The sequence below is a fragment of the Oncorhynchus kisutch genome, linkage group LG22 (assembly GCF_002021735.2).
Source record: "Oncorhynchus kisutch isolate 150728-3 linkage group LG22, Okis_V2, whole genome shotgun sequence".
Lineage (NCBI taxonomy): Eukaryota > Metazoa > Chordata > Actinopteri > Salmoniformes > Salmonidae > Oncorhynchus > Oncorhynchus kisutch.
This window is the reverse complement of record NC_034195.2, coordinates 30,309,400-30,326,315: the sequence shown is the minus strand read 5'-3', so window position 1 is coordinate 30,326,315 and position 16,916 is coordinate 30,309,400. Positions and strand designations below refer to the sequence as shown.

Here is a 16,916-nt window from a genome sequence, read left to right as displayed (position 1 = left end):
TAAAGGAAATAAAAACATCCTTTTACAAACATATTCCTGTGTCCTGCTGTGTGTGTGTCTGTTTAGAGGGCGTAAACACAGACAGTGTCAGACGATCCTGCTGTAAACAAACACACACATCCTGTCAGACCACCACTGCTAATTAAAACGTGCTGACAGGCACAGTCCACACACACACACACACACACACACACACACACACACACACACACACACACACACACACACACACACACACACACACACACACACACACACACACACACACACACACACACACACACACACACACACACACACACACACACACACACACACACACACACACACACACACACTCCTGCTACATAAACATGGTGTGTTGTTCTGTAGCTAACTATAAATTAAACTACTAAATGTTGATGTTGCAATCATGATATACATTGTCAAACCTCCTTCCAGTCTGTAAACCAAGGCCTTTAGACTTTTAACTGTTGCCAGACACACACACTCTCCCTAATGATATACAGCAACACTTTTTCAATCCACCAGATACACACACACACTCCCTAATGATATACAGCAGCTCCTTTTCAATCCACCAGATACACACACACACATGCACGCAGGCATACGTGCATGTACAGACACACACGCAGACAGGGGCGTCATGAACCCATTATTTTAGAAGGGACACAAAGTACTTGAGGATGGAACAGTTTTATCATTATGACAAATTCAGTCAAAAATATATTTTTCTGCAAAGGTCAGTGGTTCCCAAACTCGGAATTGAAATGGGGTCCCCTGAAAGTAAAAACTTGTTTCTCTCAAATGGGTATAGAATACAACCTTTTAGTTTAGCCTGCGAGACCTAAAACTGAGAGAATATGAACACGCAGAGTTAACTAGGGAATATCATTTTTTCCAAGTGGGATCTCCTGCATTTTCTAGTGTCAATTTGGTGTTGTGTTCAGAAACAGTTTGGGAACCCCCTTGCATAGGTTATCTAAGCATACCTCTTTACCTGTTAAATAGTCATTTTAGTGAGGATGTCATTCTGACTGTTGTAAATCAAACATCTGAATATACTGCATTCAAATTTGATTTATTTATTTAACTAGGCAAGTCAATTAAGAACAAATTCTTATTTTCAATGATGGCTTAGAAACAGTGGGTTGGCTGCCTTGTTCAGGGGCAGAACAACATATTTTTACATTGTCAGCTTGGAGATTTGATCTTGCAACCTTTTGGTTACAAGTCCAACGCTCTAACCACTAGGCTAACAAGGCTAAGAATTGAAAACGATGAAGGAAAAAGGAAACCGCACACTGCTCTTGATAGTATCACTGATCTTCAATAAGCTTACATATCGGCCTCACGGCCTTCGTCAGAGCTTAATATTAAATCAAAATTACAATACAGGACATGGGATCATAACCCACATCATCAATACAGGCACATATCATGGCATCATAATTAATACACAAATATTATGAATATTATCATAAGGTGTCAGATTACATTTAAACCAAGTATTTTTCTGCATACCTAAGCGTACCTCTTGAGCAGTCTGTATCCTGCTGACTGATGTTTTTTTTTTAAGAAACTAAATATGCATCTCTGCTAAAATCTGGGTAAAAGATTGAAAGAAATGTGAGTCTTATTCAGTACATTTAGTAATTACTTGCTTTTCTAAAGTAGGCATGCCAGCTAAGGTAGTTAGACAAGCTACTCTAACTTGACTGAATGGCTGAAATGGCTTGGTAGCTAGTTGTGAGGTCGGGAGAATGGGAACCTTTCCAGCTGGCAAGCTATAGCCAACTTCATAAAATTGTTAGGTGGCTAGTATTGCAGAGAAACAAAACTTTTTTGTGGTATTTATTCCCTTCATCGGCAGCTAAAATCAAGTCTACACTGTCTGCATGCACTAGAGTGCCTAGCATCCTGACTAGCATATCTCAGGGTGCACCTTGGAAGGAACCACTTACTAGGGGGAATAGGGAGAGGTACTCTTTGCCTGATCCAGTCGGTGTGCCACCTCTGCAAAATAACGCTGACAGATCTTTCATAAATAATTATGATAAAACATGGGCTTAAAAAGAAGTTAAGTAATTAATTTCATATCTGAAGAATTTAAATACAGGACACATCTGAGGGGGCATGTACCCTTGTGCCCCCTATGGGCATGACACATCTGCACACAGACACGCAGACACCCAAAGACAAACCTTAGTTATTCAGTGTTCAGTGTTTGTCCTTTGTCGCCAGTGTTTATGGGTGTTGATGTGAAACAATCCCAGAGTAGAATACCCTATCCTTTTGTATATCACACTAACCATAACGGTTTAACTCACACATCCTTTTCCATTCTATACATATGTCACACACAGAGAGAATAGACCACGTTTTACATACAAGACACAAGACCATTCCACGTTAAGAGGAAAGAACTAGAGTTGCTTCACTATTGTTGTGCCAGCTGATAAAGGTGTTATACCTGCAGTTTCCTCAAAATTGGCCTTTGGTGACTAATGACTGGGATGACTTATCACTATAACACCGCCTCATGTTCATTTCACCATGGCCTGTTGTAATGAGTATGTACCATCACCATCCATACATCTGGGACAACCAACTTGTGTTGTCTGGTGGACATTGTTAATTCACCCTGTGGATAGGGTGGAGTGAACGTTTTCTGGGCAAGCAGTTTTTTTACCACGTGCGTGTGTATTCGTGTCAGAACTGATATTTGTAATTAGCATGTTGATGGTAAACATTATGCACGCTATGCCAAACAGGGTTCAGGTGGGGTCACGCACACACACAGTGCAACCCTCTGCAATGCCCCTGTGTGTGTGTCCGTATGAGATTGATTACCCTCTGAAGAAGTGGGGACCCAGCAGCTGGGAATGATCTACATGCTGGCACCCCCCTCTACAAAATGAATCTCTGTTCAGTCTCCTGTGTGTGTGTGTGTGTGTGTGTGTGTGTGTGTGTATGTGTGTGTGTGGTGGGTGTCTAAGGGGACTTTACCGGGCGGTAGCCAGAGGCAGAGTGCTAAACTCTGATGGCTGCCATGTACCTTAAACCACCAACAGATTACTCATTACAGTGTCAAATACTTTATTTGAATCCACCACACACACACACACACACACACACACACACACACACACACACACACACACACACACACACACACACACACACACACACATGCACGCACACACATTTGTTTTACTATCCTTGAGGTGACCAAGCAATTGATTCCTATTCAAAATCCTATTTTCCCTAACCTCTAACGCTAACAGCTAACCCTACTTCTAACTCTAACTGTAATTATAATCCTAACCCTTACTGTATGCCTAAAATATACGTTTTCCTTGTGGGGACCTGTGAAGTTTCTTTGTTTTACTATCCTTGTGATGACTTCTGGTCCCCACAAGGATAGTAACACCAAACACAAACACACACCTGGGGGCCCTGCATCCTGCTGATCCTGTAGGTCAGGTTGGGAATGTTGACTTTAATTCCAGCACCCACAGGAGAATCAAAGGAATACTGGGGAATGTTAGGATTTATTGTTGACTGATTCCAAATTGACTTCCAAAATGCTGGGTTAAACTATCTAGAACCTAAAAGGGTTCTTCAACTGTCTCCACAGGAGAACCCTTTGAAGAACTCTTTTTGGTTAAAAGTTTGGGGGACCCGGTATCCACGTAGGATACATGTAGCTCTGTGTGTGGAAACTTTTCATCACAGGTAAGATATTCAACTTGTTTAGTGTAGTACGTTTGTTACTCCACTCACTACACGTGGATGTATATTCCGTTGTTACTCCACTCACTACACGTGGATGTATATTCCGTTGTTACTCCACTCACTACACGTGGATGTATATTCCGTTGTTACTCCACTCACTACACGTGGATGTATATTCCGTTGTTACTCCACTCACTACACGTGGATGTATATTCCGTTGTTACTCCACTCACTACACGTGGATGTATATTCCGTTGTTACTCCACTCACTACACGTGGATGTATATTCCGTTGTTACTCCACTCACTACACGTGGATGTATATTCCGTTGTTACTCCACTCACAACACATAGCTGTATAGTCAGTTTGTTTGTGTTGTTGGTCTTGGCTAGCTTAATGTTCTGGATGGTAGTTAGCTAGCTTTCACTTCCGTGGCTACTAGTGTCGTCATGAAAAGGGCCATGAGGGAAGCACTATAATATTAGGTTTTGTCATGAGCAGGCAATTTGGTCATATTTAGATGTGTTTTACTTCAATGTAGATTTGTAATTTACTAAAACAAACAGACAACAAGAAAATAGCTTTTGAAAAATGATGACCCTGCTTATGGGAACAAACCCTCCCCTCTGCTCTGACTGGAACAACTAATCTACAACCAATTAAAATGAAGGTCAGAGGTCAACTAAATTAGGGCCGCTTGATTAGAGATGTTTATTCAGGCTAGGTCTAATGGCCGTATGGTTAAGGTTAGGTTCATGGTATTTCTTACGGCCTCAGGGTGGTTGTGGCCAGTTTACTAATGAGGATCAAATGTCTATATCAACGCACAGTGCTCTGATCAGAGACAGTGCTGGTCTTTCTCTCAGCTGAACATCATAGTTCCCAAGTTCAATATAGCACAACTCAGAAACACATAGCAGTGTGCTGACTCTTTATGTGTAAGGTAATGTTATTTCAGTCAAAAATAAGGCTTTTTTCCTGTGACCATTTCTGAAGTTGAGGTAATTCCTTCATCACCCCCCACTCTCCTCTCTCTCTTCCTCAGTCTCTGTTAACTCTGAGCACTGGCATGTAAGGAGATAGCAGCCATGGTAAAGGCTATGACCCCCATCACTACAGATGAGGAGTCACATTACACACAGACCCCCCAAGCTAACCAACCCTTCACACACACACCGAGACCTGCCAGTACAGCCCAACGTGATTCTTTTGAGCTTTCCTTTCCCAGTATAACAAACACAACGCTCAAAAAACGAGCAGTAGTTGAATTCATCCAAATATAACATTGGGTAAACAACAACATAAACCTAAAGACACTCTGACCTGTCAGAGCCGAGATGCTTGACCAGAGCAGAAAATAGGCCAAGTCGGTTTCTCCCCCTGTCAAGACATCACAGAGAGAGGGGACTTTTGGCCCATCCAGGGATACAGTCTGGTACAGTGGACATGCTATGTCACTACACATCTCTCTGTCTTTCATCTGCATGGACACCTGTCCACGGTAATGCTGTTCCAGCACTGCCAGCACATTACACTGAGGTATTAGAACAATCATTCTGATTAAAGAAAGAAGAAGGCGATGCACTATATTTCTCCAAAAGCATCTTAGATACAACATTTGCATCCACAAATATCCCATTATGTAAAGGGTGTCATCACAGTTTGCAGGCCTTTAGAGTGTGTGGTTGAAGAATGTCCCATTGGTACCAGGTCATTCTGAGTGAGAACCCCTGTACTATGGCTTTAGAATGATGTATCATCAGTTAGGGAGTCCAGTAGTGACACACTCACATGATCAGTATGAGAAAATAAATATCAACTCAAGTTGGCATAATGAATCCCAAGCCTTGAAGAATAACAGTGAAAATCTCTGCAACGGGCAGACTCAGTGTAACTAATGGTTGGTCATAGTTGCATAATGCCCTATTAGTATATCAGAGAATCTGAGGAGCATTACTGCGTTTTGAAAAACGTATTGTTATCAGTGTGCTAGAGAGCACAAGAACATGGTCATTGCATGTCTGTCAGTACCTTATGATGTTAAACCAAACACTGATAGGTGGCAGAGATAAGTGATTAGAATGGCATACAGTGACATTCATCATGAAGCAGACATTACAAGCCAGTGCTGTACAGTACATCCATGTAACTGCATGATTAGAGTTATTTACTAACCTGTCAGCGGCAGTACAGTTGACTCTGTGTCAAGGCTCCTAACACAGTGGAATGGCTGTGAGAGACTCTCAGTTGTTCTCGCAGAGCGATAGGAAGAGTTGTCCTCTCCCCTCACCTCATCTTTAGCAGTATCGTGACCTTGCTCTGCGCAGCTGAAAGATAACACCATGTTTGTCCTGATCTGCGACCCGCTGTTTGATCTCTCCAGCATGAACTATTTATAAATCATTACTGAAGTATTACTTGTGGGAACAGGGGACCTCAAACAGTAAGCGGTTCTTTTATGTCCATCTGCTGTGCCAAGTTGCATGTCCATAAACGACTCTCCTGTTGAACGAACAGCTAATCAATAGACCATAACAATACTATACGTTTATTGTGAATACTTCATATTTGCACAAGAATCACAACCATGTTATATAAACATTATAGCTCCTTTTTTCACTTTCTTTTTTTCCTTTTCTTTTTTTACAGTAAATATCATTATTGTACAAATGTATACAAAATGTAATCAGGCTAGTCAAGTTACACAAAAGAGTAAGTCATGTATTAAAGCACAATCAAGGATTTCCCCAGGGACATGCCTGTACCAGGGCTACATAATGTTCTTGGTGTTATACACACGTCAACACGTGACTCCGATAAACAGGCATGATCCTGAACGCCAAACCATTTAGTCACACGATGGCCATGGCAGAAAGGACAACACTGGCAGCGATAGGCCCTGATGTAAAAACGACATAACATGAGCTGTTAGTTCTTCATTTTGGGTTAGGGTTACAGTGCTGCTTTTTTGTAATGTGTAGTTTACAGTGAACTTAACTTTTGGTAAGGTTGGGATAAGAGTGGGGTAGGACTTGAAACTGTCTGTGGTTCAGGTCTGTGGTAACAGTGCCTGTACCTTGGTCCTCTCCATCATGGCCAAACAGTGACTTATCCATGGTTTGAGGAGCGTCCAACATCGAACAGACTCATCCCGTCACATTGCAGCATTCTGACACCGAGCTTTCAGCGTCTCGTTGACAGCACTTAGAGAGCAACACAAAGAAGAAACAAGCAGTAGAAGAAGACGGAAAAGAAACAGTCTTTATACTGTATATGCTGATATCATTCTCCAGTTGTCTGCTCACCAGGGCATGTGATACAAACTCCTGTAGTCTTTTGGAAAGCTTTTCTGTCTTTCACTTTGCTGAAATCCTGAGTCTGGGGATCCAGAGGAAACTAACTTCAGGAGCACATTGTTCTACAGAGGTGGGTTCAAGTCTGTCTGGCAGTCTGAAGGTGAATGAGACTGACACCCAGGCTAGATAGATACCAGCTAGTTATGTAACATAGGAAACACATCTCTGAGCTACTGCTCCTGCTCTACTACTACACATAGCATACTGTACGGCGTGCAACTGGGACACATTGGGACATCATTCCAATGACTCCCCATCAAAGATTAACTCTGGATATATGAATGGGATGTTGACGCTACATAGGCACTAGGAATCTGATGCATCAAATGAAGCTATACTGTATATGTATCTATAAAGACCTGGGTCAAATAGATAGTGTATCACTTGAGTTGCACTAGATTTCACTTTCCCGGTGCAATGGAACCAATGGAATAGTCCCAAAAGTACAACCATGCTCACTCAGCAAGTGAACCTAAATGAAGCACACCAAAAGTATTTAGGAAGTATTTGGCTCAGGTCATAGATTGGTACCATGGACATAACGATATTAAAGTAGGATTTGACCATGTTATCAGAGTCTCTTTCATGGGCCAACTATCCCCATTACTCTAATGAGCTTTATTTGGTGTCATAGTTAGTGTTGTTCAGCTCTCTGTTGAGTGAACCCTACTCTAGTCTACTGCATCTATTTACTCGCTCCTGGTTGACCTGGAACAGTTGGATTATTGAGAACTTTGCTGTCCATTTCAGTTACAGCGTTTTGTTGTCTTCATAATGATCTTTTTCTACATATAATAAATATCATAAGCAACAATAATACAAACAACTAGGCATACACAAATCATTTGCTGTCAGTGAAAAATAATATGTTGGCATGAAAGGACAGCCACTCAACCTCCCTCAGACTCAAACCAATACATAGATACTACAGAATTAAAGGGTTTGGTTAGCTCTTACTGTTGCACCATAGAATAGAATAGAATATCTCAGGCAATTGAAACATGGTAGAGAAGAGAAGTGAGCGATGAGAGAGAGCACCCTTTGGCATTGGAGAATGATGGGAGAACAGGAGAGTGACTCCTCTTCCATACTGGCAGTGAGTTAACACATCAGTGATTACGTTCAGGGGATGGATCGTCAGAAAACAGTCCAATGTAAAACACTGTCTTAGTGAGATGTGAGTGTGTATGTGTGTGTGTGTGTGCATTTGTGTGTTTGTGTAGGGGTCATGAGTCTCGGGAGCCAGTGAGGAGCCACAGCAGCAGTAGTTGGAGCCCCAACAAGGGCCAGAGAGAGGGGCTTAGAGAGGTCCCGCCCCCACAGTCAGAATCATCCTCCTGTTGGACACAACAAACGGTAATCAGACAGGCAGCCAAAGAGATAATTCAAACCAGATTATGTGGCAAATTACAGATTAAACACATATTACAAGGCTGCGTTCAGGAGAGTGCAACATTATTGAAATCTCCGTGTGTGTGTGTGTTCTCTTGTTTGATGCCAGTGTTCAGGATATCTGTCAAAATATGTCCCCACGTGTCGGACATACGCAACAACAACACAGGCTCTCCTCAGGGATGTGTTTTGTCCCCACTCCTGTACATCTTGTACACTGATAGTTGTACTAGTTCCCATCCTGACAGACACCTCGTTAAGTTCGCTGATGACACTGCCTTGATCAGCCTGTTGCATGATGATGAGGAACATCATGGCCCGGTCCTAGATGACTTTGTAGAGTGGTGTGAGGAATCACACTTGGTCCTCAATAATAAAAGACCAAAGAGATGTGCATAGACTTCAGGAATGTACAACACCAACCTCTGCAACATCTATCAGAGGTCCGAATATAGAGATTGTAGAAATTGTAGAGGAATACAAATATCTGGGTGTCCTTTTGGACAATAAGCTTCAGTGGAGTAAATGTACAGACCTGTTCTACAAAAAGAGCCAACAGAGACTGTACTTTCTAGAAAGTACTGACTCTGTTTTACAAATCTTTCATTGAGAGTATTTTAACTTTTTGTATTGTTTGTTGGTTTGGCAATGTCACTGACAGCCAGAGAAATATGCTGAGAAGGATTATCACCACAGCAAGCAAGGTACTTGGAGTCAGACAGATAGGCCTGGATGAGATCTTCAAGGTCAGGACCCTCCGTAAGGCTCACAAAATCATTTTAGACCCAAGTCACCACCTGTACCTGGACTTTGAACTACTCCCCTCTGGGCGCAGGTATAGGGCATCCCTCAGCAGGAAGAACACAACTAGACAATCATTTGTGCCAGGTGTGATATCCCTCCTAAATAATTGGGCTAATGTTCCTATCGACCTAGAAAGGACAACAAGCTAGTCTCTTTTTATTGGTATGCAACTGTTATGAAAGTTGATTGTCAATTTATTTTGTTACTTAAACGTCACTTTAAACGTGTAAATGACACTGCAACAATACAGTCAGTAAAGTAAATATCTGTGCATGCTCTTGGCCTTGGTGTGTGTGTATGTTTGTGTGTGTGTGTGTGTGTGTGTGTGTGTGTGTGTGTGTCGTACAGTACAGCACATCGTCAAAGGTAGGAAACCCATCTGTTGCTTCCTCAATGTACTCTAGAGGGAATATAGACTGCAGAGGAACTTCCATCGTTCAGTTGGGGAAGAGGGCTTTGTCCTACATTCACTCTCCGAAGAGGATCTACATCCGCTGTATAATACCTGTACCCCCCATTCCCAGGCCAGCCGAAACATCGCTCCCGGCCTGTGTGTGTGTGTGTGACAGGTCTATTATGGGCAGTACGAAGACTGTGTGTCAGAATAGGCAAGGGAAATACTGTGGGGTATGTTAAATATTTACATGAGTGATGTCAGTATTTTTCAGAGTAGGAGATGATGTCACATTCACAGTAGCAGCCTTCTCACCATCAATCACATTCCATCCACATCAACATGACTTAACAGTACACTATTCACCTGGTGTAGAATTACATGATCAAGTGGTAGATGCCTTTCTTTTGCTCTGGGTTTATCCAAGTGTGTTTATGCATTTGATGGACCTATTAGAAGCCACGTAGTAATTGATACCACATAGCTAGTAGTGGCTATGTGTAAGGTCTGATTATTGGAAGGTTTTAGGTCAGTTAGTAGTTGATGTGTGTAAGGCCTGACTATCAACAATGGTGGAGTGACATGTCTCAGTTCAGTTTGTATTGAAGGACACTGACCCTGGGCCCAGCATCAACACCTGCAGCAACAGGAGGAGGGGGACAGGACTCAGACCAGAGATACCGCTGATTGGACACAGGGGCTCGTCCTACCATTTCAAACAAGAGCCAATGGAGATGCAAAATGAAGGATGGAAATTGGAAATAGAAAAAGAGACAAGGAGAAAGAAAAAATGTAAAAGATGAGAATGAAGATTTCATGCAAAAACACTAAATGACAGTTACTGTTGTGCCAGTTAATGAAAGTCAGTTTAAAGGGTGAGATAATGCAGGATGACATAACTTAATGAGATATGTCAGAAAGATGAGAGAATGAACATGAGAAGACCTGTCATGCAAGCAACCAGTTCATTTGATGGAACAAAAAAGATCCCTGAGAGCAAAATGTAAAACAGATAAACAAATTCATGCAATCAGGCAATGAAGAACATTCAAACCAAGAGATAGAGAAAGAGAACTTACGTCTATGTTGTTGTCGAAACACACGTCAGGTCCTTTCCTGTATCTGGGGTTCTGAGCCAGCTCACATGGGTCTGGACCCTGGGCTGCACACACACACACTAAGGAAATACAAACATACTCACACCTCCTATTAGTACAATACTCCCACTCTGATCTTAAATACTGACACGTCCTGGTCAAACATACTGTAGATCTCTAACATCTCACACCTTTAACACTCCACCTTACAAACTCAGACATATCACCCTGTCTGTGGCAGAGTATTATCCTTTAACACGCTCCCTTACAAACTCAGACATATCACCCTGTCTGTGGCAGAGAATTATCCTTTAACACGCTCCCTTACAAACTCAGACATATCACCCTGTCTGTGGCAGAGTATTATCCTTTAACACGCTCCCTTACAAACTCAGACATATCACCCTGTCTGTGGCAGAGTATTATCCTTTAACACGCTCCCTTACAAACTCAGACATATCACCCTGTCTGTGGCAGAGTATTATCCTTTAACACGCTCCCTTACAAACTCAGACATATCACCCTGTCTGTGGCAGAGTATTATCCTTTAACACGCTCCCTTACAAACTCAGACATATCACCCTGTTTGTGGCAGAGTATTATCCTTTAACAACTCCATTCATCATGATTGAACATGACACTGTGATTGGACAGACTCTCTTGCTGATAAATAGTGTGCACTACAAGGAGTGTGTACATTTTATAGCTTATCTCGCTGTATGTGTGAGTGTGTGTGTGTGTGTGTTTAGTCCTCATTATCAGCATATTGAGTCGTAATAAACTACAGGCCTCTGGTTTGACCCCCCTCTGAACTCTGACGATGACACTTTTACTGTTATACCAGCAGGAAGCTAAATCCCCAGGCACATATGTCTCGTACACACGCACACACACACGCACACACGCACAGTGATTCAAAGTGATCCCAACGTGGGCTCCAGATGTTCCATTCAGATACATAGCTCCATATGAATTTAGACTTGACAAAACATGACTCGAGTTTTTCACTCCAGCAGTAATACTAACTAAATGAATGCAACTGTACTACCATGTGTCCTGCTGATGGATGATGTAGTTATATGTGAGGGCACTTCTTATCTACAGCCATGTGGCTTCAATACACAGGCTTGGTATTATGTTGATAATGGTAGCAACATGTAGATAGATACAGTGCTGCTGAGCTTCTGTTACCGTTTGTCAAATATAGAGGTTTGTATGTGTGTGTGGGCGTACGTGTCAAAGGATACAGGGTTGCTCAGCTTGTCTTAGTGGTCTGGGGTCACAAGACAGACAGGTGGCCTTGGCATCAGTGATCAGAAACACCAGGTTAGTGTGGGGCAGCTTCTCAGCTCGATACATCCTGAAACACACACACACAGTGTTATAGTAAGATACTTAGCATTATACATCATGAAAGGGTGAGAGGAGAGGTGAGAGAGGGGGAGAGGAGAGGAAGAGAGGATATGAGAGGTGAGGGAGGGGAGAGAGGAGAGGAGAGGAAGAGAGGAGATGAGTGGTGAGGGAGGGGAGAGAGGAGAGGAGAGGAAGAGAGGAGATGAGAGGTGAGGGAGGGGAGAGAGGAGAGGAAGAGAGGATATGAGAGGGGAGAGAGGAGAGGAAGAGAGGATATGAGAGGTGAGGGAGGGGAGAGAGGAGAGGAGAGGAAGAGAGGTGATGAGTGGTGAGGGAGGGGAGAGAGGAGAGGAGAGGAAGAGAGGAGATGAGAGGTGAGGGAGGGGAGAGAGGGGGAGAGGAGAGGTGAGAGAGGGGGAGAGGAGAGGTGAGAGAGGGGGAGAGGAGAGGAGAGAGAGGGGGAGAAGAGAGGAGAGGAAGAGAGGAGATGAGAGGTGAGGGAGGGGAGAGAGGAGAGGAGAGGTGAGAGAGGGGGAGAGGAGAGGTGAGAGAGAGGGAGAGGAGAGGAGAGGAAGAGAGGAGATGAGAGGTGAGGGAGGGGAGAGAGGAGAGGAAGAGAGGAGATGAGAGGTGAGGGAGGGGAGAGAGGAGAGGAGAGGAAGAGAGGAGATGAGAGGTGAGGGAGGGAGGAGAGGAGAGGAGAGGAAGAGAGGAGATGAGAGGTGAGGGAGGGGAGAGAGGAGAGGAGAGGAGAGGAAGAGAGGAGATGAGAGGTGAGGGAGGGGAGAGAGGAGAGGAGAGGAAGAGAGGAGATGAGAGGTGAGGGAGGGGAGAGAGGAGAGGAGAGGAAGAGAGGAGATGAGAGGTGAGGGAGGGGAGAGAGGAGAGGAGAGGAAGAGAGGAGATGAGAGGTGAGGGAGGGGAGAGAGGAGAGGACACTTCCCTTCCATTGGAATGTTATTTTATTCTTTCAATGGAATTCAGCATTATTCCAAGACAGAAGGAAAAGGCTCCACTAGATTTCAACCCAAAAACAAATGGAAACACTCCCAACAGACTAACAAAGCTTACACACAAAATGCTCTTATCTGCCTCAGATAAGAGTAAACCATAAACGCTGCTCATTCCTTCTGCCTCCTGCGACATCACACATATGGGCTACCGTGGTGAAATACACTATATATACAAAAGTATGTGGACACCCCATCAAATTAGTGGATTTGGCTATTTCAGCCACACCCGTTGCTGACAGGTGTATAAACTCGAGCACATAGCTCGAGTTTATAGCCATGCAATCTCCATTCTACTGCCAATGGCCTTACTGAAGAGCTCAGTGACTTTTAACGTGGCCCCGCCATAGGATGCCACCTTTCCAACAAGTCAGTTCGTCAGATTTTTGCCCTTCCAGTGGAAAGTTAAGTGGTAGGCCACACAAGCTCACAGAACGGGATCACCGAGTGCTGAAGTGTGTAGCGCCCAAAAATCATCTGTCCTCGGATGCAACACTCACTATCGAGTTCCAAACTGCCTCTGGAAGCAACGTCAGCACAATAACTGTTCATCAGGAGCTTCATGAAATGGGTTTCCTTGGCCGATCAGGCACACACAAGCCTAAGATCACCATGCGCAATGCCAAGCGTCGGCTGGAGTGGTGTAAAGTTCACCGCCATTGAACTGGAAAAGTGGAAAAGCGTTCTCTGGATTGATGAATCACTCTTCACCATCTGGCAGTCCGATGGATGAATCTGGGTTTGGCAGTTGCAGGAGAACGCTACCTGCCTAAGGAATAATGGTCTGGGGCTGTTTTTCATGGTTCGGGAAAGGCCCCTTAGTCCCAGTAAAGGGAAATCTTTATGCTACAGCATACAATGAGATTCTAGGCCAGCCTTTCCTAAAGTATGAGTCGCGACCCAAGGTGGGTTGTGGACCTGCACAGAGCTCCTTTGTGGCAACAGTTTGGTGAAGGCCCTTTCCTGTTTCAGCATGACAATGCCCCCGTGCACAAAGCGAGGTACATATAGAAATGGTTTGTAGAGATCGATGTGGAAGAACTTGACTGGCCTACACATATGAATTGGAAAGCAGACTGTGAGCTAGGACTAATCACTTCAACATCAGTGCCCGACCTCACTAATGCTCTTGTGGCTGAATGGAAGCAAGTCCCCGCAACAATGTTCCAACATCTAGTGGAAAACCTTCCCAGAAGAGTGGAGGCTGTTATAGCAGGAAAGGGGGGGACCAACTCCATAATAATGCCTATGATTTTGGAATGAGATGTTCGACGAGCAGGTGTCCACATACCTTTGGTCATGTGGTGTATATGTGGTTCAGATGAACAAACAGCAATTAATAAATCACACACATACTACAGGGCAGTGGAGCCACCGCCTCCTCTCGTCTGTGGCTCTTTCTTTATGGTGCTCGTTAAAGTTTACATGTCTTTAGTCATTAATATTGAGGAGAAAAACGTCAGTCGCATGGGGCTCATATACCCACTGCAGTTCTAATACATTCAGCCCTCACACCACATGTGAGTTGCAGCACAAAAACAGGGGAAAAGGTTGGGAGAGTGCTCTCAGCAAACATTGTTTCCCCCTGTGTCCAGCTTCTGACAGATCAATGTAATGTGTCTGATCAGAGCCCAGCCGACAGCAGCTGCCTGAATAGAGCTGGAAAACACAGAGGAAAGCAGGAAACTGACCCCATTCTGCATCTACAATTATCCAGGAAGGAGAATCTCCCTTTTCGCACGCACACACACACACACACACACACACACACACACACACACACACACACACACACACACACACACACACACACACACACACACACACACACACACACACACACACACACACACACACACACACACACACACACACACACACACACACACACACACACACACACCTGGAGCAGTTTCCACAGTCAAGGACTCCCGAGTAGGATCTCTCTTCGTTGTCGAAGAAGTACTGAGTCTGCTCTGTGATACAACTCTCCTTAAACATGTTAGCTGACATGTCATCATCTGAGTCCACTAGAGAGAGAGAGAGAGAGAGAGAGAGAGAGAGAGAGATAGATACAGAGAAAGAGAGAGAGAATCCACTACTGTCACCATACGCAACCAAAAACACAAATCAACAAACAAGCAAACCAAACAGGTCTGTGCTTACAACTCCTCCACATAACTACTCCAAAGCCCAAGGATATTTACACTATATTAACAGCCCAACAAACATATTGTACCTTTATAAATTGACTGTTGTATAATCACATAATTACATCCAATATACTGTACCCTAACACTCACCTGCCTCTACGAAGCTGGGGAATATGAGACCGTAGAAGACTTGCTGCATTATCGACCTAGAGAGACAAACAAACACATTACTGTTGGTCTAAACAGCAGACCATATCTAAACAGTAGTTACAGTAACCAGCCCATTTACTCACCAGGTAGCAGTGGAGGCCCACCAACCTATACTCAGCATGTCTGCTATAGTGGGCTGGAGAGTGAAGAGGAGAGCAGCACTGAGTGCACAATTCACAACATAAGGACAAAATATATGCATATACAGTGCATTCAAAAAGTATTCAGACCCCTTCACTTTTCCCACAATTTGTTACGTTACAGCCTTTTTCTAAAAATGATTCTACACACAATACCCCATAATGACAAAGCAAAAACAGTTGTCGAAGTGTTTTAGGTTTTACAAATAAGAAACAGAAATAGCTTATTTGCATAAATATTCAGACCCTTTGCTATGAGACTCGAAATTGGTGCATCCTGTTTCCATTGATCATCCTTGAGATGTTTCTACAACTTGATTGGAGTCCACCTGTGGTAAATTCAATTGATTGGACATGATTTGGAAAGGCACACATATATATGTGTGTCTATCTAAGGTCCCACAGTTGACAGTGCATGTCAGAGCAAAAACCAAGCCATACGGTCAAAGAAATTGTCCGTCGAGCTCCGTGACAGGATGGTGTCGAGGCACAGATCTGGGGAAGGGTACCAAAACATGTCTGCAGCATTGAAGGTCCCCAAGAACACAGTGGCCTCCATCATTCTGAAATGGAAGAAGTTTGGAACCACCAATACTCTTCATAGAGCTGGCCGCCCGGCTAAACTGAGCAATCGGGGGAAAGGGCCTTGGTCAGGGAAGTGAACAAGAACATGTTGGTCACTCTGACAGAGCTCCAGAGTTCCTCTGTGGAGATGGGAGAATGGAGCAAAGAGATCCTTAATGAAAACCTGCTCCAGGACCAAGCTTGTAGCGTCATACCCAGGAAGACTCACGGCTGTAATCGCTGCCAAAGGGGCTTCAACAAAGTAAAGTAAAGGGTGAGTAAAGGGTCTGAATACTTATGGAAATGTTATATTTCCCTTTTTTTTATAGGTTTGCAAACATTTTCTAAAAACCTGTTTTTGCTTCGTCATGATGGGGTATTGTGTGTAGATTGATGAGGGGAAAAAACAATTGAATCCATAGTTGAATAAGGCTGTAGCGTAAGTGAAGGGGTCTGAATACTTTCTGAATGCACTGTATGTAACAGAAGAGGTAACCAAAGCAAGATAATGCATTTATGCATATGGGTGCTGTGTGTGTGTCTCTCACCACATAGACAGATCGTGGCCCTGCAGCAGCCTTGCTGTCTCTCTCAGGATCGCAGACTGACTGGTAGTCGTAGGTCTTGTTGAAGGAGTACAGAGACGTGTTGACCAGACTGATCATCACGACTGGGTCTACCTCCCCAAAGAACTGACCAATC

The 16,916-nt window shown here is 43.7% G+C and overlaps 1 protein-coding gene across 3 annotated transcripts in view; it reads right to left on the bottom strand.

Moving 5' to 3' along the window:
• Window positions 1-6,275: 6,275 nt before the first annotated feature.
• Window positions 6,276-16,916, bottom strand: part of LOC109866961 (voltage-dependent calcium channel subunit alpha-2/delta-1) — a 134,003-nt gene continuing 123,362 nt past the window's right edge. For 2 of the 3 annotated variants that reach the window (XM_031802067.1, XM_031802068.1), the window contains 7 exons: window positions 16,763-16,915; window positions 15,594-15,646; window positions 15,451-15,506; window positions 15,051-15,177; window positions 12,032-12,144; window positions 10,767-10,849; window positions 6,276-8,434 (listed from right to left, as the gene is read on the bottom strand). In XM_031802067.1, coding sequence (XP_031657927.1) covers window positions 8,324-8,434; window positions 10,767-10,849; window positions 12,032-12,144; window positions 15,051-15,177; window positions 15,451-15,506; window positions 15,594-15,646; window positions 16,763-16,915 — 696 coding nt within the window. In that variant the 3' untranslated portion in view covers window positions 6,276-8,323. Of the gene's footprint in view, window positions 8,435-10,304; window positions 10,394-10,766; window positions 10,850-12,031; window positions 12,145-15,050; window positions 15,178-15,450; window positions 15,507-15,593; window positions 15,647-16,762; window position 16,916 lie in introns of all 3 variants that reach the window. The other variant, XM_031802066.1, reaches the window with a different exon arrangement.